Below are 25,346 nucleotides of genomic sequence, written 5' to 3'. Positions count from 1 at the left end.
GCTCCTCTGTTCCCAAAATGTGTCATCAGTTACATTGTAATGTATCATGGTGCAACCATTAGGTCCAATTTAGTCTACATACAGTAAGTTGTGCATTCAAACGAGTCCTGTTCACGCATACGGTATTTCCACCACTGGGTTTCAGCTGGAGGGCACTAGCCAAACTTTAACATGTTTCTTTCAAGTGTTTTATTGTCATTCAACAGCAGCACTTTCACTCATTCACACTTTAAAACCCCACAGGCTCATCAGATAGCACAATGCATGCCAACACAACTGCATGACAGACAACACCGCTGGAGGATTTTCCCATTTGTCTCAGAGGCTTCCGACTGTATACCTCCATTGTAGTGTGACAGGTGGGCGGCAGTATGACCTGGGGCTTCGTTCATTGTTGAGTGCCCTCTGGGAGTTTGTGTGGCTGTAGGTGATTGGGGGGCATGGGCTGTACAAGGTGGCAGCGGGGGGGCATATATACACACTCCAAGCTCGTGCTGGTGTGGGCCTAACTCTTCCGGAGGCTGATGTCAGCGCTGGTCAACAGGGCAGACAGGGATGTGCTATCCGAGGCCTCCTCTCTCGTCAGAACGAGGAAGGCCTCTCGACTGATCCCTAGCAGCTCACGAAGACCACTGTTCTCCAGCTGCCCAAAAAAAACATGCATACATTTTTAATAGTATGTTTGAAATAGTACTGTTAGTACTCAGTCAATGCTTTTAGTAAACAGTGAGAATACAGACAACCTGTGTGACTCACCTCTAGTTGCTTAATCCTCTCCTCGTCTTCACACAACCTCCCCTCATCCACTTCGATAGCCTTCCTCATCACTGTAGCCATCTCATTGATCTTGTCTATGTGTGCTTGCATTTCCTGCAGAGTCAATATAGCAACTATATAAATATTTGCTTTGAACTTCCTCAATACAAGAGGAAAGGGTAGCTCCTGAGTATGATGTGACACTAGAAGAAGGTGGGTCACTTACAGTGGTGTGCTGCTCCTTTAATTGGGTGACGATGGCTGGGTCGTCCTTCTTACTGGCCATGAGGAGTCTGAAGACCTGCTCCCTGTATTTAGTCATGATGAGCTCTATGGCCGACTGGTGTTCCTCCAGGGATGTTCTCAACTCTGCAGTGAGAGAAGACATGGATACACACATTATACTCACACTTCTGTGGATTTATCCAGACAGGGTACTTTTTCAACTGGTAATATCCCTGTATTATGAAACCAATAAACAGAGTAGCTTAATACCAACATGCTTCAAGCAGACCACCATAGTCCCTGTGCCCAAGAACACAAAGGTAACCTGCCTAAATGACTACAGACCCGTGGCACTCACGTCCGTAACCATGAAGTGCTTTGAAAGGCTGGTGATGGCTCACAACAGCATTATCCCAGAAACCCTAGACCCACTCCAATTTGCTTACCACCCAAAAAGATCTACAGATGATGCAATCTCTATTGCACTCCACACTGCCCTTTCCCACCTGGACAAAATGAACACCTATGTGAGAATGCTGTTCATTGAACGCTGAGCTGTAGTCAACACCATAGTACCCTCAAAGCTCATCACTAAGCTAAGGAACCTGGGACTAAACACATCCCTCTGCAACTGGATCCTGGACTTCCCGACGGGCCACCCCCAGGTGGTGAGGGTAGGTAGCAACACATCTGCCACACTGATCCTCAACACTGGAGCTCCCCAGGGGTGCGTGCTCAGTCTCCTCCTGTACTCCCTGTTCACCCACGACTGCATGGCCAGGCACAACTCCAACACCATCATTAAGTTTGCTGACGACACAACATTGGTAGGCCTTATCACCGACAGCGACGAGACAGCCTATAGGGAGGTCAGAGACCTGGCCGTGTGGTGCCAGAATAACAACCTATCCCTCAATGTAACCAAGACTAAGAAGATGATTGTGGACTACAGGAAAAGGAGTACCGAGCACGTCCCCATTCTCATCGACAGGGCTGTAGTGGAGCAGGTTGAGAGCTTCAAATTCCTTGGTGTCCACATCAACAACAAACTAGATTGGTCCAAACACACCAAGACAGTCGTGAAGAGGGCACGACAAAGCCTATTCCCCCTCAGGAAACTAAAAAGATTTGGCATGGGTCTTCAGATCCTCAAAATGTTCTACAGCTGCAACATCGAGAGCATCCTGACCGATTGCATCACTGCCTGGTACGGCAATTGCTCAGCCTCCGACCGCAAGGCACTTCAAAGGGTAGTGCGTACGGCCCAGTACATCACTGGGGCAAAGCTGCCTGCCACCCAGGACCTCTACACCAGGCGGTGTTAGAGGAAGGCCCTGAAAATGGTCAAAGACCCCAGTCATCCCAGTCATATACTGTTCTCTCTACTACCGCATGGCAAGTGGTACCGGAGTGCCAAGTCTAGGACAAAAAGTCTTCTCGACAGTTCTTACCCCCAAGCCATAAGACTGCTGAACAGGTAACCAAATGGTTACCAGGACTATTTGCATTGTGTGCCCCCCCACCCCTCTATTACACTGCTACTATTCTCTGTTTATCTTATATGCATAGTCACTTTAACTATACATTAATATACATACTACCTCAATTGGCGCGACAAACCAGTGCTCCTGCACATTGGTTTACCTGGGCTATCTGCATTGTGTCCCACCACCCCCTCTTTTTACGCTACTGCTACTCTCTGTTCATCATATATGCATAGTCACTTTAACAGTACCCACATGTACATACTACCTCAATAAGCCTGACTAACCGGTGTCTGTATATAGCCTTGCTCCTGTTATTTTCAAATGTCCTTTTTTACTGTTGTTTTATTTCTTTACTTACCTACACACCTACACACGCTTTTTTTCTCTCTGCACTATTGGTAAGTAAGCATTTCACTGTAAGGTGTTGTATTCGGTGCACGTGACAAATAAACTTTGATTTGAATTTGTTTTTCAGCTTATCGCACTCACACACACACTGCGCTACCTTTGTTTTCCTGCTGTAGGTCACGGATCTGCCGGTTTTCCTGCTGGATGCCCATGACGAGACTGGAACGGGGCCGATGCCGGGCCACCTGGTTCAGCGACTCAATCTCCTCCTGATACTGCAAATAGATACATAGAACTCCAGTCAACTCAGTTCAACTCAATAAAGGTCAGTTAAAGGCAAGTGTGTACCCTTTCCAACACCAATCAAAAGAGCTGCACCAACAGTGACATTGGCATTACCTGTTTCATGGCCTCCACCCTCTTGTTAAGGGACGTTGTCTGTTCGATAAGTACCTCCGCTGCATTGTCATGGTTGCGGAGTCTTTCCACCAGCGACTTGGCATCTGACAATACATTTTCTAATGAACACGTCATCCCTGTTTGAAAAGGTACACTGGAAGGAAAATAAATAAGGTTAAGATGTCACTCCAAAGCCTCACCAAACATGAATACATCATTACATTTCTCCCCCTTCTCCCTAGAATGTGCACTTGCTCACTGTCCCTCAAGGATTTGAAAGCATTGAATTGGTATAAGAATGTGCTAGACTAGAAGGAGATCCAACCATATTTATCAAATCAGTCCTAAAGTAACTTAGAGGAAGACTTAAGATCTAAGGCAAAGTTACTCATCATGCAAGGCTACATATTGGCATCCATTACATACATACCTGACCATTACATAAATACCTGACTCAGATCTTGGCACATAGGTCCTGAGCTTGTCAAAATGCATGGACTAAAATTCTGACAGTCACCATATCCAAACAATACTAAACATCATGATCTGATCCCTCATTCATGTACCTTTACTGCCTAAGTCGCTAGCTAACTCGTATCTCCCGGTCAGCAGGGGCGTATTCATTACGTAAACCGTTACCCTTTAAGAACCAAACGGAAGCTAACAAAGAAAAACGAGAGTTTCTACTTGGACAAGTTAAGGTAGGTCCTGCCCCGTTTGCTTCCGTTTAGGAAACGTTTTACAATAGAATCAGCGTAATGAATACGCCCCTGGTACAGCTCACCTTCAGAGTTTGTCTCTGACCAGTGGACATCAGAAGGATGTTTGTAAAATATTCGAACATAGTACTTTAGCTAGCTGATAACCTACCTTTCCTTCCAAGCACGCTTAATCGGAATGGTGTAGTTGGGCAGTTGTCGGTCAGATATTAGCTAGCTATCGTTACAGCTAGCGAATCAACAAGGTTAGCTATTTAAATGCTACGGAAATCAGGTGAATCGGTCACTGAAAATACAAGCAAACAAAAGCTGAAAGAGTCTAATGTTGGCATTGTATTTAATTGAAATTTGATATACTCAGCTGTCATAAGAACAGTGAAATGACACATAAAACAAACCAATACTCGTAGATTTACCTTAGCGACAAACTCCTTAGCCAAGCGGTACACTTCCTGTTGTTACTGCTGCAGTCTGGGAAATGTATGCGCATGTTCTTCAGATCAGAAGCGCTGCGCTACAGTCAAACTGGATAGCATCGCCTCCTATATTCCAGTTAGAATAAGTAGGTATATCAGACACTTTTCCCCTTTCGGATACTGATTTCATTATATGCATTATATAGTTAAATAAAGGTTACATAAAAAAATGTATAATGATGAAATCCAAGTATATATACATATCTCCTTGGATTTCCGGACAGACAATACGTTTCTTAGCGTGTTGTTGCCATCCGCAGGTTGGAGTAAACAACGAACAGTGAAAGAAAATCAAAGAAAAGAAAACTTGGAAAGGAGATCAGATATGTTGTGTGTGTGTGTGTGTGTATATATATATATATATATATATAACAGTTGTGTACTCCAACCTGCGGATGGCAACAACCCGCTAAGAAACGTCTTGTCTGTCCGGAAATCCAAGGAGAAGAGAAACAACAAAGATGGCGGACAGGCTAACGCAACTTCAAGATGCAGTCAATTCTGTATGATTTATTTTTCATTGAGCGATTAGTACACCCCACAATTTTTTCATGCTCAGCAAATTGTCATGTCACGTTTAGATTGACAGATGTAGTATTTGGAAGCGGACTCGGCTGAATAATGACAGCTAGCTAGTTGGCTAAGTTCTCTTTTATTGGTTCTCGGTTGCAAGGTTTGCTGATTTAACTTTAGCGACCTAATTAAATAACGCGATTATTTGTGTCTTATGATTGTGTTAAATCAATATTCTCTCGTGACAATATGTTCATGACATGTGTTTTTGATGTCCTTCAGCTTGCTGATCAGTTTTGCAACGCAATCGGGGTGCTGCAGCAGTGTGCGCCGCCAGCTTCGTTCAGCAACATACAGACAGCAATCAACAAGGACCAGCCATCGAACCCCACTGAGGGTAAGGATCTGTCAGATATTCGATCCAAGTGGGATACCACCGTTTGCTACAATTGACGTGTTATTTGTCACATGCGCCGAATACAACAGGTGTAGACCTTACAGTGAAATACTTACTTACAAGCCCTTAACCAACAATGCACTGGTGTCAGAAGTGGATTGTACTCCACAGAAATGGAATCCTTGATTCTATTTCTCTGATGTACTCTCCTGTGATGCTGTTGGAGGTAAGGAAGGACATAGGAAGGCACTTGAAAGAAAGTTGGAGTGCTTCCAGTTCTGAGGGGTTTGTATAAGGAACCTAGCCAATGTAAGTCTGTTACAACCTTCCCCAAGTTGGAGTAGTGGTCAGTGTGTTTGCCTTGGACAGGGTGACCCAATTCCAAGACACACCCTTGCCATTCACTTACATTGTTAGCCACTAGCAATGTGAGTAATTTGACACTTTGCTGATATATATTTTGTGCAACGTGAGATTAAATTTGTATTACAATTTGTCAGAAATCATGACATTGACCGGACAGCGCTATTTGCATATGAAAAGTTTACGGATTACACCTTTTAATTTGAAATGGGGTTGTTTTTTCTTTCCCTAGAGTATGCCCAACTATTTGCTGCACTGATTGCCCGGACAGCTAAGGATGTGGACGTGCTGATTGACTCACTGCCTAGTGAGGAGTCCACGGCAGCTCTACAGGTATGGAGGTTGAATTTACTCAACGGGAGTGGAAAACAACCAACTAGAGTGCCATGTTGAAAATTATTGTAGTACATTCTTTCAAGTGAAAGTGACAGTTCACTTCTAATTCTGTATTGCTATACTCTTACTTTGGAAATAGCGTGTGGGGCCTGGGGAGGATTGGCTGGAATCTGTAACTACTTCGGTTGCAATCCAAGTCAGACTTGTAAGTGGCTATCATTAGCATTGGTTACCATTGGAGGTCGACCGATTTAATTGGAATGGCCGATTAATTAGGGACGATTTCAAGTTTTCATAACAATCGGAAATCGGTATTTTGGACACTGATTTGTCCTTTTTTTTTTACACCTTTATTTATCCTTTATTTAACTAGGCAAGTCAGTTAAGAACACATTCTTATTTTCAATGACGGCCTAAGAACGGTGGGTTAACTGCCTTGTTCAGGGGCAGAATTGACAGATTTTTACCTCGTCAGCTTGGGGGATTCAATCTTGCAACCTTACAGTTAACTAGTCGAACGCTCTAACCACCTGATTACATTGCACTCCACGAGGAGACTGCCTGTAATGCGAATGCAATAAGAAGCCAAGGTAAGTTGCTAGATAGCATTAAACTTATCTTATAAAAAACAATCAATCAATCATAATCACTAGTTAACTACACATGGTTGATGATATTACTAGTTTATCTAGCATGTCCTGCGTTGCATATAATCGATGCGGTGCCTATTCGCGAAAAAGGACAGTCTTGCTCCAATGTGTACCTAACCATAAACATCAATGCCTTTCTTAAAATCAATACACGTATATATTTTTAAACCTGTATATTTAGTTAATATTGCCTGCTAACCTGGCTCGTTGGAACTCTGTGAAGACTATTTCTTCTGAACAAAGACAGCCAACTTCGCCAAACGGGGGATGATTTAACAAAAGCGCATTTGTGAAAAAATGACAATCGTTGCACGACTGTACCTAACCATAAACATGCCTTTCTTAAAATCAATTCACAGAAGTATATATTTTTAAACCTGCATATTTTGCTAAAAGAAATCCAGGTTAGCAGGCAATATTAACCAGGTGAAATTGTGTCACTTCTCTTGCATTCATTGCACGCAGAGTCAGTGTATAGACAACAGTTTTGGCTGCCTAATTTGCCAGAATTTTACGTAATTATGACATAACATTGAAGGTTGTGCAATGTAACAGGAATATTAAGACTAATGCTACCCGTTAGATAAAATATGGAACGGTTCTGTATTTCACTGAAAGAATAAACGTCTTGTTTTCGAGATGATATTTTCCAGATTCTACCATATTAATGACCTAAGGCTCGTATTTCTGTGTGTTATTATGTTATAATTAATTCTATGATTTGATAGAGCAGTCTGATTGAGCGATGGTAGGCACCAGCAGGCTCGTAAGCATTCATTCAAACAGCACTTTCGTGTGTTTTGCCAGCAGCTCGTCGCTGTGCTTCAAGTATTGCGCTGTTTATGACTTCAAGCCTATCAACTCCCCAGATTAGGCTGGTGTAACCGATGTGAAATGGCTAGCTGGGTGCGCACTAATAGCGTTTCAAACGTCACACGCTCTGAGACTTGGAGTGGTTGTTCCCCTTGCTCTGCAAGGGCCGCGGCTTTTGTGGAGCGATTGGTAGCGCTGCTTCGAGGGTTGCTGTTGTTGATGTGTTCCTGGTTTGAGCCCAGGTAGGGACGAGGAGAGGGAAGGAAGCCATATACTGTTACATTGGCAATACTGAAGTGCCTATAAGAACATCCAATAGTCAAAGGTATATGAAATACAAATCTTATGGAGAGAAATTGTCCTATAATTCCTATAATAACTACAACCTAAAACTTCTTAGCTGGGAATATTGAAGACTCCTGTTAAAAGGAACCACCAGCTTTCATATGTTCTCATGTTCTGAACAAGGAACTTGAACGTTAGCTTTTTTATGGCATATATTGCACTTTTACTTTCTTCTCCAATACTTTGTTTTTGCATTATTTAAACCAAATTGAACATGTTTCATTTTATTTGAGGCTAAATTTATTTCATTGATGTATTATATTGAGTTAAAATAAGTGTTCATTCAGTATTGTAATTGTCATTATTACAAATATATATATTTTTTTAAATCGGTTTAATCGGTATCAGCTTTTTTTTTGGTCCTCCAATAATCGGTATCGGCGTTGAAAAATCATAATCGGTCGACCTCTAGTTACCATAGCCCTGCCCCGGACATACTAACAAATAGCTTTGGTAAATCACCTTATAAGAAGTGTAGGTGGGAATATTGACTCTCCACTCTCACTTTGGCACACATTACTTCAATGAGTTCATGCTCAAATAACTGCTCAAATAACTACAATTTATATGCATTTTGTATGGAGATTTGATCAACTTTCTTTGATTCCTCTTTTTCCCCTCACCCCCTCTCTCACCTTTCTTATCTTACTCCCTGCCCCTCTCCCTAGGCGGCCAGTCTGCGGCAGTTGGAGGAGGAGAATCATGATGCAGCGGCACGTCTTGAAGAGGTGGTATACCGAGGGGACTTGCTACTGGAGAAGATCCAAAGCGCCCTGGCTGATATTGCTCAGTCACAACTTTGTACTCGCAGTGGAGGGCCCAACCAGACCACACCGCCTGAATCATAACCCCACACAACATGGAGCAAAGACATTCTCACAGCACTTTCTCACATAAGCACACCAGAGGGTGCAAATGTGTGCAGGAAATCAAATAAAGAGCCCAATGGGTGGACCTGAACAGCTGACCTCTCAAGGAGGTGAATTTATGGAAAATACTTCTTGCAATATGTGAGTGGGACATTGGGAAGTTGGTGCTTGGGGAATTCAGTGAGGCCATGAACCCACATGTTCCTTTACACAAGGACCTTGAGTTCTGCCAGCAAGGAACTGTTTACTCTGTCCTTTTCTTAGCACACTATTTTGGATTAAACAGAACTGCTCCGGCGTCAACATCTGCTGTCATTTTTAACCCTGGTTATTTTGAGGATGCTAGTTTAGGGTCTGCTGTTGGTAGACATTTTTGTACATACTGAAAGAAACTGGTAAAAATAACAACTATCCTAAATTGATAGAAGCTCATTTTACATGCTGCATGCCAGAAAATAATAACGCTTTACATGCAAGCCCTGTTGTGTTTTAGAAAGTCATGTTTTGTATTTTATACCAATGTTTTTATTAACTGTTTATTTCAAGGCATAAATGGCATTTTAAAATTAAGTCAAGTGTTTGCATTTTATGTGGAATGTTAGTGCTGCACATTTTGATATGCAACACAGACAAACCTTGGCCCCACAGAAAGATGGCTTTCAGAATGCCCCTGTTTTATTAAGTCTTATATACTGAGTGGAATCGATTAAGCAGGCCTGGTTCACCTGGGTTATGGCCCATCACGTGACTGGGCGAACTCAGTGAGGGAGGCGCACCCTGCTCAAATCGAACGGTAATCTGCGCAGCTCGGTGATATTGTCAATATTGTTCATCATTCAAAAACATGCTATTTTCCATAAAATATGTTTGAATTTAACTCGTTTTCATTGGGACGGCAGATAAACCCTTACAATCAAAAGCAATACCTTTGCATGTGAAAAGACAATCCTACTCATTACTACACATGCTTATCCTACATCACTTATGTTTTGAGCAGACTTGGGGCACCTGGCTCACCACAGAGAGGCAGTTTCAAAACGAATGCAAACAACGCTAACCCGATTCACCCGGCAAATAATTAAACTCCTTCACAAGCTGGAAAACCGGCCTTCAACGTTTAATAGACGTGAGAAGTGTTCCCGAGGCTGCCAACATTGCAGTCCTGTCAGATCATGAAGTAATTTCCTGTATTATACTGTATTTTCAATTACTACAACGTAGGCGGCTTGGAACGCCCAGTCTGCTCAGAGTAAACCCGTGGACCGACCTGAAAAGTAATGTGGACCGACCACATTACTTTCCTCTGATTGGTAGATAGCTAGGTTACGTCCCCAAATATTTCCACGAGCGATTGGTTAAAATAAGCATTCCTTTAATTTTCTCTTCTTCTATTGGCCAATCTAGGTGTCATCCATGTAGCATGTACTTACGTGGAGTGAGAGCATTATGTATTTAATGCATCCATTCCCGGAGTAACGTTAATTGGGTATTTTACTATTTATAGGGTGGGTTCGAGGTCGAAGATGGATGAAAGGAGACGAGCAACGCTTACCAAACCGTTGTACTGATAGTCTTGTTAAATATCAGAAATAGTTGTCATTGACTCAAGTCTTATTTTCTCCATACACCGTCCGTGTTTATAATGGGTGAAGCTAGTTCACGCTAGATAGTTAGTACCGAACGTCGAGTCTTTCCCCTCATCCCGTAGCCAAATTTACGGACCTAAATTCTGGCATATTGGAGCAGGACTAGGCAGCTAGCCTAGCCATCAATTGAATCTGGAGCAGGATACAGAGGTAGGTAAAAGCTATTATTAAACCCACGTCTGTCTGGTGGGAGGGCTTTTCGGTATAGTTTTGACATTATGGTCAACGTCGATCAGCAACTATGAAGAGTGATAGCATTCAATACAGTTCTCTTATTTTTGGCAGACTTGTCTCGTTGCATGTATACCTGTGGTTTTGTCATGTTTACGTCTGTTTGTTACGCACCCCATTGCACAAATCATGGCAATGACGTATTCATTATCACCTGCTCGTACAGTCCTTATTATAAACACTGGTGCCACCATAAGCAGCGTCTTCATCATGGGCATCTTATAGACATTGAGTTATTGTAAGGACGTGTTATTTCATTCAATTACATTCTAATTTTGCGTTTAAGTCCAATCATTTTCAATTTTGGATCGAGCTAGGTATGAAATGTAATGTAATGTAATGTAAATGAAATTCAATAGTTAAATGCTAAAATAACAGTGGGCCCTCGAAACACTGGTTTCAAATCAAACATCACAATTCACAAGCTTTGGTAAGGCCATCAGCAATAGCCCTATTTCAATCATGTCTGAGTAGTGATGAGATACAGAATGTCTGAAATCCAAACAAAGGACATCACTACTAGCTTAAATCTCAGGAAAATGCTATATGTTGTTGTTGCTAAATTGATATACCTAATAGTATAATTAAAGATTGCCTTTGCATAGGTGAAGCAGAATAAATTTCAAGGATGAAGTTTTAGGTAACCGGAGCAGGAGCCTGGTGCACAACTCATGAAAACAGGCATAAGAAAATTGTGTTGTGATTCATTGGCCTGGTACATGAGCTCAACCCTAGTGACCAGTTCCCCAAGACACTCTTCCTCGCTGCCTATTGAGATGTAGCTGAGGGCATGTAGCTTGGTGTTCTTTTTGGCTGTGTGTATGTGTCCCAGACAGTCCCCCTCCCTCTGGCATCATGACTGGGTCTTTTCATGCTGAAGGGGAGTTGCTTCCTGTCCGGTGCTGACTCGCAGGGTGGAGACCTCTTGGTTGCATGTTTGTTAACATTCCTTTTTTTTTCACTGCACACAATGGCCCCTCTCTCTGCACCTGTCTTTCAAGAAAGAGTGAACTTGCATCAAATCAGTGGTTTTTTTGGTCATGTACACTGTTTTGCAGATGTTATGCAGCAAAATGCTTATGTTACTAGCTCCTAAAAACGTGATAAAATGTCAAGCAAGAACACAAATAATACAACATTTAATCAAGAAATATCCGATTAACCTAACAACCCAAATAGCACTAACAGTCATCCAAATGCGATCTATACCCATCTACATTGGATGAATTTACATAAGATATGCTAAGAATAGCACAGCAGTAACATTAGATGTGTTAGAGTGGGCATCACTAGTCTATTACACAAAGACTAGTTTAAACAGGCTCCTCACTGCTTGTAAGAGACAGTAGCAATTCAATGTCTCTCAGATATTACTCAACTGGAACTCAAAGCTATTGAATGTACAGTAGGCTTATGTTGACTATCGGTACATGTGTATTGGACCTCAGTCAGTGTTGTCATTGTTTCCCTTTGCTCTACAGGATAGTATGGCCATGACGGGAGGGACTGCAGCTGCCCTTCCCATGAGCAACCATACCCGGGAGAGGGTGACCGTGGCCAAGCTGACAGTGGAGAACTTCTACAGCACTCTGCTGACACAACACGAAGAGCGAGAGACGAGGTGCGTGTCTCCTATAGGCCACCCATGCATGTGACAGCCAGGTATTCTGAATATTTGCATTTGGCAATGCAAGCTTGTTTTAGGCTGCATTTTTAAGAGGACCCAAATAGTGGGTTGTTATGTTGAGAACGAGAGACTTTGTTCTTTATAAAATGGCTGGGGTTTAATCCAACCCTAGCATCCTCACATTCGTGAGCTAGCGTCACAATCACAACTGTTTAGCCAGACTGTTTCAGAGTAACTAGACTGGGGTAGACTGGTTTCAGAGTAACTAGACTGGTTTCAGATTAACTAGACTGGGGCGGACGGTTTCAGAATACCTGCATGTTCCCCTCTGTTTTTTCCAGGCAGAAGAAGCTGGAGAAAGTCATGGATGACGAAGGCTTGATAGATGAAGAGGTAAACCTCCACTTGTGTGGAACGATGGCTTTAATTCCAATAATGGATTGGAATCAATGTCGTGGGTAGCACTTTCTTTGCATGTTTGTCACATCTACTATTTTAGAGGAAGCCAAATGAAACTGATTATCGGTGTCTCTGTGCCCGTTTCTCAACAGAAGGTCATGCGACGCTCCCAGCACGCCAGGAAGGAGACAGAGTTCCTGCGGCTGAAGAGGACCCGGCTGGGCCTGGACGACTTTGAGTCACTAAAGGTCATTGGTCGAGGCGCCTTTGGAGAGGTGTGTTATGAGATATATATATATATATATATACAGTGCCTTGCAAAAGTATTCGGCCCCCTTGAACTTTGCGACCTTTTGCCACATTTCAGGCTTCAAACATAAAGATATAAAACTGTATTTTTTTGTGAAGAATCAACAACAAGTGGGACACAATCATGAAGTGGAACGACATTTATTGGATATTTCAAACTTTTTTAACAAATCAAAAACTGAAAAATTGGGCGTGCAAAATTATTCAGCCCCTTTACTTTCAGTGCAGCAAACTCTCTCTAGAAGTTCAGTGAGGATCTCTGAATGATCCAATGTTGACCTAAATGACTAATGATGATAAATACACTCTACCTGTGTGTAATCAAGTCTCCGTATAAATGCACCTGCACTGTGATAGTCTCAGAGGTCCGTTAAAAGCGCAGAGAGCATCATGAAGAACACACCAGGCAGGGCCGAGATACTGTTGTGAAGAAGTTTAAAGCCGGATTTGGATACAAAAAGATTTCCCAAGCTTTAAACATCCCAAGGAGCACTGTGCAAGTGATAATATTGAAATGGAAGGAGAATCAGACCACTGCAAATTTACCAAGACCTGGCCATCCCTCTAAACTTTCAGCTTATACAAGGAGAAGACTGATCAGAGATGCAGCCAAGAGGCCCATGATCACTCTGGATGAACTGCAGAGATCTACAGCTGAGGTGAGAGACTATGTCCATAGGACAACAATCAGTCATATATTGCACAAATCTGGCCTTTATGGAAGAGTGGCAAGAAGAAAGCCATTTCTTAAAGATATCCATAAAAAGTGTCGTTTAAAGTTTGCCACAAGCCACCTGGGAGACACACCAAACATGTGGAAGAAGGTGCTCTGGTCAGATGAAACCAAAATTTAACTTTTGGCAACAATGCAAAACGTTATGTTTGGCGTAAAAGCAACACAGCTCATCACTCTGAACACACCATCTCCACTGTCAAACATGGTGGTGGCAGCATCATGGTTTGGGCCTGCTTTTCTTCAGCAGGGACCGGGAAGATGCATAAAATTGATGGGAAGATGGATGGAGCCAAATACAGGACCATTCTGGAAAAAACCTGATGGAGTCTGCAAAAGACCAGAGACTGGGACGGAGATTTGTCTTCCAACAAGACAATGATCCAAAACATAAAGCAAAATCTACAATGGAATGGTTCAAAAATAAACATATCCAGGTGTTAGAATGGCCAAGTCAAAGTCCAGACCTGAATCCAATCGAGAATCTGTGGAAAGAACTGAAAACTGCTGTTCACAAATGCTCTCCATCCAACCTCACTGAGCTCGAGCTGTTTTGCAAGGAGGAATGGGAAAAAATGTCAGTCTCTCAATGTGCAAAACTGACAGACATACCCCAAGCGACTTACAGCTGTAATCGCTGCAAAAGGTGGCGCTACAAAGTATTAACTTAAGGGGGCTGAATAATTTTGCACGCCCAATTTTTCAGTTTTTAATTTGTTAAAAAAGTTTGAAATATCCAATAAATGTCGTTCCACTTCATGATTGTGTCCCACTTGTTGATTCTTCACAAAAAAATACAGTTTTATATCTTTATGTTTGAAGCCTGAAATGTGGCAAAAGGTCGCAAAGTTCAAGGGGGCCGAATACTTTCGCAAGGCACTGTATATCTCTATCTCTCCAGTTTATTTTCTTTATATGGACCTTTGCGTGTATGCTGGTATTGATTGTAGATTAATATGGTCTTTACTGAAGTTTTCAAGGTTTGCAATGCATGGTTTGGTCTGACCACTCATTTATAAAGCAGTTAGCAACTAATTACACTTAATCCTCTCAAATGTGGCATACTCATGTGTGACTCCTAAGTTTGTCCTCAGGTCCGCTTGGTGCAGAAAAAAGACACCGGGCACATATATGCCATGAAGATCTTGAGGAAAGCTGACATGTTAGAGAAGGAGCAGGTGGCTCATATTCGGGCAGAGAGGGACATCTTGGTGGAGGCGGACGGGGCCTGGGTGGTTAAGATGTTCTACAGTTTCCAGGATAAGAGGAACCTCTACCTCATCATGGAGTTTCTACCTGGAGGTGGGTCTCTTGCTGGCCACAGTCTGACTCCACAAATGACATCAAACCATTTTTTTAAAATTCGATATAATTACTGGTAATAAATATAGTGACTTTACACAGTGTACATAGAGACCATCTAGAGCAGGGATCTTTAACCTTTCCCATCATGTTAGTAATAAAAACTATTTTCACGTCTTATCAGGTGAATGATGTCAAGGAGAAGCAATCATTTAATAGATTTGGTAGATAATTAAAAACCTATTTTAACCTCCCCACATTGTAATTGAAAGAGTGAGGTGTGAACTCTAACCTGGCCAAAAATGTATGTCCAAGTTTAAGTTTACCAGCAGCTCCGTTGAGTGTAATTAACAAACATGAGTGTAATTTGGTCCGACCAATCCCGGTTCTTGTTGTGTTATGCTGATGGAAGCATCTGGTTTTGGCTTAAGCAGCATGAGTCCATGGACCCATCCTGTCTGGTGTCTATGGTACAGGCTGGTGGTAATGGTGTGGGGAATGTTTTCCTGGCACACGTTAGGTCCCTTGATATCAATTGTGCAACATTTGACCGCCACACCTTGTACTATCCATGCCCCGACGAATTCCGGCTGTTCTTGAGGCAAAGGGGTGGGTGTACCTAGATGGGCGTACCTAAGAAACTGGCCACTGAGTGTATATTGTTTAATTTCATTGGTCATCTGTTACTCACAACATGTTAAAAAAAAACTGGGTTAGTGGCATAGTGTCGTTAATATCAATTAAATGTGCAGGTGACATGATGACCCTGCTGATGAAAAAGGACACCCTGTCTGAAGAGGCTACCCAGTTCTACATAGCCGAGACTGTCCTGGCCATCGACTCTATCCACCAGCTGGGCTTCATCCACAGAGACATCAAACCTGATAACCTGCTTCTGGATTCCAGGGTGAGACACTGGCCTGGTCCAGGCCTACCCCTGTACACAAACAAACACATGCTCAGAGCATGCTCATCACTTACAGATGGACAATTAATGTTTATAATAACCATTTTGTATTGAAGGTGTGATCGGAGAGTCTTTTATTTTTCTATTCTGCAGGGCCATGTAAAGCTGTCTGATTTTGGTCTGTGTACGGGACTGAAGAAAGCCCACCGTACAGAGTTCTACAGGAACCTCACACATAACCCTCCCAGTGACTTCTGTGAGTCACTCTTGACAACTTGTGAATCATTCACTTTTATTTTCACTCAGACAAAATATAATTTGTTTATTCAGTGGCTTTTATGGTAGAACACTGCCATGTCTTTGAACTTGCAATATTCCACAGCCTTCCAAAACATGAACTCAAAGAGAAAAGCAGAGACATGGAAGAAGAACCGGAGGCAACTGGTAAGAGTTTGTGCATGTGGAGGCTATACATTTTACCGCCCATTATGTCTTTGGTACCGCCCTTCTCATTGGTCCTTTGAGCAGGATCCCTCTCAGGGATCTCATGAGTGGTTTTTGTTAAGGATCCTCTGAGCACCACAGACCATGGGCTGTGAAACAAGCACACCCAATACTGTAGCCTTTGGGTTGGTTTTACTTATTAGTGTCTCCCCATCTGTTTGTTTAACCAACAGGCCTACTCCACAGTGGGAACACCGGACTACATTGCCCCAGAGGTGTTCCTGCAGACGGGATACAACAAGCTCTGTGACTGGTGGTCTCTGGGGGTCATCATGTATGAGATGCTGATAGGTATGTCTATGTAACCGAGTCAATTACAACATGCCCAAGTCCGTGTTTCATTATGAACTCAAAGATAGCCAGCTAACTTTCTGAAATAACATCCTAACTCATTGTTCCTACTTTGTAACATACTGACATTCTCCCCTGTTGTGTGTCTCAGGGTACCCCCCGTTCTGTTCTGAAACACCCCAGGAGACATATAGGAAGGTGATGAACTGGAAGGAGACCTTGGTCTTCCCCCCCGAAGTGCCCATCTCAGAGCGGGCCAAGGACTTGATTCTCAGGTTTGTGGTCATATGATACCTTATAGGATATCCATTGGTGTGTATTTGTATCAGTGTATTGTCCTCTTAGGAAAAAAAATATAATAGCACTTTACTGGTATAATTCTTTAGTACTTGTTATAAACATGTATGAACCTTTGAGTCTTATGTTTGACCTATGTCTCCCAATTTAGAAAATTTGAAACTAACTCAAAATAGCTGTTACTCAGTCATGATCATTAACAAGACATAAGATGGTCATACATGGTAATGCCATGTCTTAAAATGCATTATAACTGGATCGTAAGTCATATCTGCAGGCTGAGTTACCAAAATGGTCACATAAGAATTATTCCATTCACATCCACAAAAACATGCAGTATCAAACTGCAGTGAAGTAGACATTTTATTTCAGCGCAATGGATTTCCTCTTGTCAAAGGCTTTGGTGCTCCAACAACATGAATCCATTTCAGGTACTGTAATGACGCTGAGAACCGTGTTGGTGCTGTGAGCATTGAGGAGATGAAGAGTCACGCCTTCTTTGAGCCTGTGGACTGGGAACACATCAGGTATGTGTTTTGTTCTTCAGGACTTGCATGTGTGATGGCAATATCGTAAAGGAGGTATAACCTGCAATCACATCACATGCAGTCAAGTAGCCTTAATTGGGTTGTCTTTGATGCATTTCAGCAAAATGCATTTGGGAAAAAGGCTTTAAATAGACCAACGGCTCACATTTGCCTTCCTTCAATAGGGAAAGACCAGCCGCCATCTCCATTGAGATCAAGAGCATTGACGACACATCGAACTTTGATGAGTTCCCAGAATCGGACATCCTTCAGCCAGGTAATAATCACTTTGTCTCTATTACTAATTTTCATACATGAAATGCAGCTCAAAGTTCTTCACGATAAGCATGAAATTATAAAAATGTGAACTATTAAAGCAGAAGAAACATTTGTGCTGTAGTGCAGGTTTGCTTTGGTGTACAGGAATCTTTTGAGTCATCTCTGGCGCAACTCCAATTTTGATTAAATAGGACCCATAGTCCTGTTATTCACACATTCCTACAGTTCTGAGGTGTAGATTAATTTCCTATTCAGTGTTGCCCTCTAGTGGCAAGGAGGAGACAATAACACTGGTATTAACATTAATACACTGTTGTATATAATTTACAATCTTGTTTCAGTTTCCAACGTGACAGAACCAGACAAATCGAAGGACTGGGTGTTCCTGAACTACACCTACAAGAGGTTTGAGGGGCTGACTCAGCGAGGCACCATCCCCACATACATGAAGGCAGGGAAGGCCTGAGATGAGGGAAAATGGGAGAGACAATGTGGACACAGTGTTGGGCGGTAAACCCCTGCTGTCCTGAAAGCGCAGGATCAAGAATGATTAGGAGGTTCTTGGTTTCATGCTTCACTGGGGTTTTCCTGTTTGGTCACAGATCCATTGGGGCACCAATTGCAAGAGGAACAGGGATATAAATAATATATGTATCGTCTTACGTCTTGCTTGGGCTGTTAATGGGGAAGTTTGTTTTACAACTTAAAGTTTGATGGTCACTCAACCTGAAAAAAACTGAACTTCCCCTTTTTGAAATGACTACTACTAGGTGACTAAATCAATGGGCATGTTCCTCTGCCCAGGTGTTGCTGAAGTGTGACAGATCTTACAACACTTGGATAGGTATTTTACCTATTGGCTAACCACATGTTATAGCAATCTGGTGCCCGACAGTGTAGTCGATGATGAGATATGCAACGTTTGAGCAGGGGAACGCGACCATCATATCTGCATGTTTATACACTGATTTGCAGGGTCTAAAACACTGTAGAAGGACTGCCCACACACACAGGGTATTCGTTGAGGGTTATCCTAGTGTCCTCATATGACTGAAGAAAAATGCATATAGTAAATATAAAGTCAATGTTTTCTAAACTTGTAGGTATAAAAAGTTCTAACGTTTCAAGTCTTTTATGGGTGCCATGTTAGCCAAAAAGTTTCATTCTAGTTACAATGTAATCCTTCCGTCATGGAACGTTCGCTGCTAACATGGAGTATGGTGAGCCATCCATACATGGATTAATCCCAGAGCCATAGATACATTGTGGTGTCTATTTAATGCCTTGAATCTGGAATTAATATCTCCTAAATGATTTAATGGTGTCAAAGATGCATAGAAAAGTGTCTTCTAGTGGTTGAAGTAAGAAACAGTAATGTAGAATCAGATTTGTTTTTGCAAGTTAGAGGACGAGTCATGGATGTCAATGACAATTCAAGGCTACTAATACTTAAAGGTAGCAATATGATGCAGAAAGTAGATGGCATATTGGGTCAATTTCCACAACTAAGAGTGTTGAAGCGTGATACTCAACTTCTCTGCTTTTTTGGTCTTGTGGCTACTAGGCTGTATACGGTATGAAGCGCAGATGCTGTGTTTGTGACTGCGGGAGAGCAATGTCTTGCATCTCGCGCATATAAATATCTGCGGTGCTGCTCGTGGCAATGTCATTTCGCTTAGTCTAATTTTATAGTAATTACATTTCTGTTCAAATTTATTGACAAAGATAGCGCCTTTTTGTGTGTATATATATATTTTAACATCGGAAATCAAGTTTGATCATCACATCGCTCCCCAAAATGCATCCATTTAAGTTAGGAACTATATTTAATTAAATGTACCTTTTTATAGTCACCCTTTAGTGAACACACGCTGTGTGTGATGTCATAAATATAGATATTCAAATTTAGGAGTCAAACATTTCAGCAATTCTGATTTAGTTGTGCAGAGGTGGTCAGCACAACTTGCATATCCAATAAACTAAATTCATGTAATGTTGCCCTGGCTATCTGGCACAGGTCAAAGTTCAAATGCCATGTGATCTGGAGCAGGTGTAAATTCAATGGATCAAATTATTTATTTTGACAATGAACAAATGGATAAATCCCCAAATGTTTGCAATAGTAAACACACCACAAATTAGGGTGCATCGTGTGTTAATGACGAATGAAAGTGTTGATGACTAAAACGAAATACCTAAAATATAACAATGCAGAAAGATACCCATAGACTTCCAGTTATTGCGCTAACGCTAGTTAGCATTAACTTGCGAAACTACCTCTAAGTACCATCATACTGGACACAGACCTAAAAGGGTAACCAGGACTTCATCTGACTCTGGGGAAGTAGATAAAGGGCCTCATTTCCAAAATCCTAAAGTATCCCTTTAACTTGTAAATTTTTCAAGAAGGGAAATAAAAACATTGTTTATGTAACTCTTCTCTAAATTACTTTTCATAAGTTGACTCAAATTCATTATTTGATGCATTTGTTCATTATGAACTCCATTTATCTTTCACCAGAACATGTTACAAAATATATTAAAGGGATAGTTCACCCAAATGACAAAATTACACATTGGTTTCTATCCTTTAAGCAGTCTATGCTTTGTTACCAAATGTTAATGTTTTAGCATTTGTGGCACATACTTGTCATTTGGGTGAACTATCCCTTTAATATAACTGGGTTGGCACTGGGAGAGAGCAGGGAGGGGTTGTGCATGTATGGTAGGGGATTGGACAAAATGCTGATAGGTTTCCATCCAATTAGTGACCGATTTTCATGCGAATATTCTACAATCTGTATAAAAACAATGTGTATTTTCCTACCAGAAAGATTTCAATCAAATTGACTTGTTGTGGATAAGTCTGTGCGTGATGACGCAGTGCACATACAAAAACTTTTGCGGTTGAATTACAATGTACCGAATAAAAAAGACAAGCTAGATGGGTTTCTATCGCATTTAACTCTGCTGATGGTTTTGTCAGAACAAATGTTGCGTTATATAGTCAATGTGCCCACTCTGGTATTAGCACATACACTGTAGCCAACAGCTCGTATATACGTGCGGGAAGTCTACCTACATGATGAGATTATTATGGGTAAATGTTTTATTTAACTAGGCAAGTCAGTTAAGAACAAATTCTTATTTACAATGGCGGTCTACCGGTGAACGGGGTAACTGCCTTGTTGAGGGGCGGAAAGACAGATTTTTACCTTGTCAACTCAGGGATTCGATCCAGCAACCTTTTTTTGTGAAAAGGCAGCCAAGCATCGATCATGTCACCAGAATAAGGACCTGGATTGTTTCATTATTTTCCCCACAAAAAATTCGATGTGCTAATGTTTTAATGACGCCTGTTTCCTTTTCCTGGGAAGGAGATCGGAAGATGATCTCCTTGGATGGAAAACTTGATATAAATCAGTTGTTCAACTGTCTTTCACAGCAGTATATTCCAGGTACCATCTCATAATATAGGCTACTTTAAATTATGGTCTTGAAGACAGTTGGACTAAGCGATTGTAGTGCGTATTGTATAACTGCAACAGATTGCTTGTTTGTTACATTTATAATCGCTGTTTTTATTAACTAGTTAAGGAGCCACATAGATATGACTGAACTGGAAGCCTACCATGATGTATATACAGTAGGGGCAAAAAAGTATATAGTCAGCCACCAATTGTGCAAGTTCTCCCACTTAAAAAGATGAGAGGCCTGTAATTTTCATCATAGGTACACTTCAACTATGACAGGCAAAATGAGAAGAAAAAAATCCAGAAAATCATATTGTAGGATTTTTAATTAATTTATTTGCAAATTATGGTGGAAAATAAGTATTTGGTCAATAACAAAATGTTCTCAATACTTTGTTATATACCCTTTGGCAGAGGTCAAATGTTTTCTGTAAGTCTTCACAAGGTTTTCACACACTGTTGCTGGTATTTTGGCCCATTCCTCCATGCAGATCTCCTCTAGAGCAGTGCTGTTTTGGGGCTGTTGCTGGGCAACACAGATTTTCAACTCCCTCCAAAGATGTTCTATGGGGTTGAGATCTGGAGACTGGCTAGGCCACTCCAGGACCTTGAAATGCTTCTTACGAAGCCACTCCTTCGTTGCCCGGGCGGAGTGTTTGGGATCATTGTCATGCTGAAAGACCCAGCCACGTTTCATCTTCAACGCCCTTGCTGATGGAAGGCTTTGTAACTTTGGTCCCAGCTCTCTGCAGGTCAATCACTAGGTCCCCCCCGTGTGGTTCTGGGATTTTTGCTCACCGTTCTTGTGATCATTTTGACCCCACAGGCTGAGTTCTTGCGTGGAGCCCCAGATCGAGGGAGATTATCAGTGGTCGTGTATGTCTTCCATTTCCTAATAATTGCTCCCACAGTTGATTTCTTCAAACCAAGCTGCTTACCTATTGCAGATTCAGTCTTCCCAGCCTGGTGCAGGTCTACAATTTTGTTTCTGATGTCCTTTGGCAGCTCTTTGGTCTTGGCCATAGTGGAGTTTGGAGTGTGACTGTTTGAACTTGTTATCAGTATAAAAGACACCTGTCCACAACCTCAAATAGGTGCCATTAATACAGGTAACGAGTGGAGGACAGAGGAGCCTCTTAAAGAAGAAGTTACAGGTCTGTGAGCAGTTAAGAACAAATTCTTATTTTCCATGACAGCCTGGGAACAGTGGGTTAACTGCCTGTTCAGGGGCAGAACAACAGATTTGTACCTTGTCAGCTCAGGGGTTTGAACTCTCAACCTTCCGGTTACTAGTCCAACGCTCTAACCACTAGGCTACACTGCCACCCACAGGCCTCTGATCTATTTAATTGGGAGAACTTTCACAATTGGTGGCTGACAAAATACTTTTTTGCCCCATTGTATTTCCATGAAAGATCAATGGCAATGACCGTGTACCTCGCCAAAACCAAATTAACTTGAGCAAATGGCCTCTGTCTCATAAGGTCTTGCACAGGCAGCCCAATTCTGATATTTTTTTCCCACTAATTCGTCTTTTGACCAACCACATTTAGATATTTTCACATCAGATATTTATCAGAGATGATCTGATTGGGGGGAGACACATTTGTGGAAATATTATCAGAACTGGTCCTCCTGTGTAAACGCAGCCTTAGTTTTATTCAATAGGTTCTAATCGGTCATTGTTTTGCATGCCCATTACCTGATGCCTCAGGACAATGCTCCAGTGTTACTGAATGGTAAATGGAATAACTGAACACTGACCAAGGATGTCTAACAGGCTGACTTCCCCGCTCGGGTCGCGTGCGTGAGCGTTGCAAAATACATTTAGAAATCTGTTATTCAATGATTGCACCCACACTGCTTGCGTGCGCCAATGAGCGTCTGCGTTGCCACGGGCTAAAATAGAAATCAGTTCTATTTCTGATGCAGATCACACTGCAAGTCCTGTCTCTCCCATCTCCTCTTTGGGTTATAGAAGCAGGTACCCATGTACCATCTCATTCGTTATACCCATGTGGGTGAGTGAAAGACGAACTAGGTCAGTGGCGGTAATACACCTAATTTATGAAAGTTGCCAATCGCAATATAAAGTCAAGAGAAGAAAAAGCCTGGAAGGAAGAGTGATGACTAGAAACGATTCGGTTGACCGTTTTACGTGTGAATTAATTGGCGGAGTAGAGGATCTTGTGCATTTCAGGTAAAATAACAACTTTATATCCCAGGACAAATTAGCTAGCTAAATAGGACAGATTAGCTAGAAAGCTAACTAGCTAAATTGCCATACATGTTTAATGCTGGGAAATATGTTAATTTCCAAATATTCATGTATTAAGTTCGCATGCACTTGTAGAGATGGGGCGGATCTTCTTAGCCACTGATGACGCAAATACAGTTGTACCTTTATCTAAATGACGGATGTTGTGACATCGCATGTAGAACTACAATGCTATGGCTACACAATAATAAATCCTGTCTCACGGTTGTAGCCTATGATTGGATTCACCTATTGTCACTCAGATGCATAGGCCTATTATTAGCCAAGGCAAGACGTTTTGCCAAAACACAGCCTATTTTACAGACTTATGACAATATTTTGTAGGCTAGATGGTAGCGTAAATACATGGGAGGCAAAGTCGTGGTGCAATGTATTTATTCGCAGTGTCGTGACAATTTAAGATATCACAGTGACAAATGGTCATGCGTAAAAGGCAACTCGTTGTAAATGTCCTAAATCCATGACGCTTAAAACTAACCTATACAATTTTATTTTTTTCTTCACACATTTATATAACGTTGTATGTGGGTCTGTAAAGTGCTCTGGGACGCACGTTAACTTTCGCTGTCGACTTGCTGTATTCAATTCCGCCGATTCAGTTGCAAACCGTTTCTTAAACGGAAGCAAACGGAACGAACGTGGAGTGACCTGCCTTAATTTGTCCAATAGAAACTTGTTTAGTTGCAAAACGGAATGCAACTGTTTGAACGAATGATTACACCCCGGGCTTCAGACGGGTTTAGGAGACAGCTGCTACACGTGACGGTTATATGGTTGTATAACGCAACAATATTTAGGTCAACGCGATTCTTGTTTGGCACGTGCACACTTACCAGTTACAAAACGTCTCGTGCAGAGGTCTCCAATAACAACAAGTGAGAGACATATGTTCGAAAGGGGGGGGGGGGAAGACCACTCGAATGAGTTTACTTATATATGGTAATTTTGGTTGGACACGGATATTTACCCGAGAAAGCAGTGTTATCACTCACAACACGAAACCGTTCAATTATAGGGAGCCTGTGTAGTAGCCTATATAGACCATCACTTTTCCCTCAAATACAAGCAAAATTACACTTTAGCCTATCATTTTAGAGGATAAAATGAACGTTTCATTCTTAAATCAGGCTGAAATATGAGCCTATTGATAATGGACTCATGCAGAAAACTCTTTACAATTGTAATGAAAGGGAAATCTTGGAATTTCATGAATGGTTGTCCTATTTGCTCTGGGCTAGACTATGGCCCACGAAACGATTGCGTGTGAATGCAAGGAACAGTGTCCCCTTCACGGGTGGTTTGAGTGAATGAATGCGAGTGTCGTGGTGACTGGTGATTGAGGAGAAGACAGACTGACCTCTTCCGCGTTTTCCTGGAGTTGTGTCCTCATTACCCAGGAGGCTACTTTATCCTTGCACGTGTTGGTCTACGTTTGTATGTCTACCCCCACCCCGCATTAGTACAGAGAGAGGGGAGGAAAACATAAAGTAAATTTATACAACAACCCCCCGCCTCTTCTCACCATCTCTCTTACAGTAGGCTACTTATACCACATTTGGGCTACACTACCACTTCCTCATGTTCTGCGGCGCCGGGCTGCTGCTGACCGGATCCAACCATGTCCGTAGAGAATTTAGCCGCCGGCGGCAATGACGGGACCGCAGACAAACGATCAGGTACCGGTACACCTATTTGTACCGCGTTCAAGACAACTCGAACTCGGAAACTGAGCTCCAGGATGAAAAGAATCAGAATCAACCAATAGGAAACTCTACGCAAAAACCGTACGCACATTTTCACTTGGAGGTTCTGACCTTTCCGAGTTGTCTTGAAAGCACCACGTGTGG

General features: G+C 42.0%; 4 protein-coding genes across 4 annotated transcripts in view; 3 read left to right on the top strand and 1 right to left on the bottom strand.

The window, feature by feature from the left end:
• Window positions 1–174: 174 nt before the first annotated feature.
• Window positions 175–4,786, bottom strand: LOC135515033 (FGFR1 oncogene partner 2 homolog). The gene is made up of 6 exons (XM_064938833.1): window positions 4,351–4,786; window positions 3,216–3,369; window positions 2,974–3,091; window positions 983–1,125; window positions 757–870; window positions 175–643 (listed from the first exon to the last, which is right to left on the bottom strand). The coding sequence occupies exons 1-6, from the start codon at window positions 4,422–4,424 to the stop codon at window positions 506–508; spliced, it is 741 nt and encodes a 246-aa protein (XP_064794905.1). The 5' UTR covers window positions 4,425–4,786; the 3' UTR covers window positions 175–505.
• Window positions 4,736–9,262, top strand: LOC135515034 (mediator of RNA polymerase II transcription subunit 21-like). Its single transcript, XM_064938834.1, has 4 exons — window positions 4,736–4,913; window positions 5,206–5,320; window positions 5,916–6,016; window positions 8,496–9,262. Exons 1-4 carry the CDS (start codon window positions 4,872–4,874, stop codon window positions 8,673–8,675), a joined length of 438 nt encoding a protein of 145 aa, XP_064794906.1. The 5' UTR covers window positions 4,736–4,871; the 3' UTR covers window positions 8,676–9,262.
• Window positions 9,263–10,111: 849 nt separating this feature from the next.
• On the top strand, window positions 10,112–23,709 carry LOC135515030 (serine/threonine-protein kinase 38-like). Its single transcript, XM_064938830.1, has 13 exons — window positions 10,112–10,492; window positions 12,055–12,194; window positions 12,542–12,593; window positions 12,752–12,874; window positions 14,736–14,943; window positions 15,696–15,850; window positions 16,004–16,106; window positions 16,233–16,294; window positions 16,528–16,645; window positions 16,797–16,920; window positions 17,374–17,469; window positions 17,655–17,746; window positions 18,090–23,709. Exons 2-13 carry the CDS (start codon window positions 12,061–12,063, stop codon window positions 18,212–18,214), a joined length of 1,392 nt encoding a protein of 463 aa, XP_064794902.1. The 5' UTR covers window positions 10,112–10,492; window positions 12,055–12,060; the 3' UTR covers window positions 18,215–23,709.
• An 88-nt stretch (window positions 23,710–23,797) lies between these two features.
• Window positions 23,798–25,346, top strand: part of LOC135515031 (basic helix-loop-helix ARNT-like protein 2) — a 29,441-nt gene continuing 27,892 nt past the window's right edge. The window contains exon 1 of the mRNA XM_064938831.1: window positions 23,798–25,175. Coding sequence (XP_064794903.1) covers window positions 25,118–25,175 — 58 coding nt within the window. The 5' untranslated portion in view covers window positions 23,798–25,117. The remainder of the gene's footprint in view (window positions 25,176–25,346) is intronic.

Source organism: Oncorhynchus masou, chromosome 26 (assembly GCF_036934945.1).
Source record: "Oncorhynchus masou masou isolate Uvic2021 chromosome 26, UVic_Omas_1.1, whole genome shotgun sequence".
Lineage (NCBI taxonomy): Eukaryota > Metazoa > Chordata > Actinopteri > Salmoniformes > Salmonidae > Oncorhynchus > Oncorhynchus masou.
This window is presented reverse-complemented; position numbering and strand designations above follow the sequence as displayed.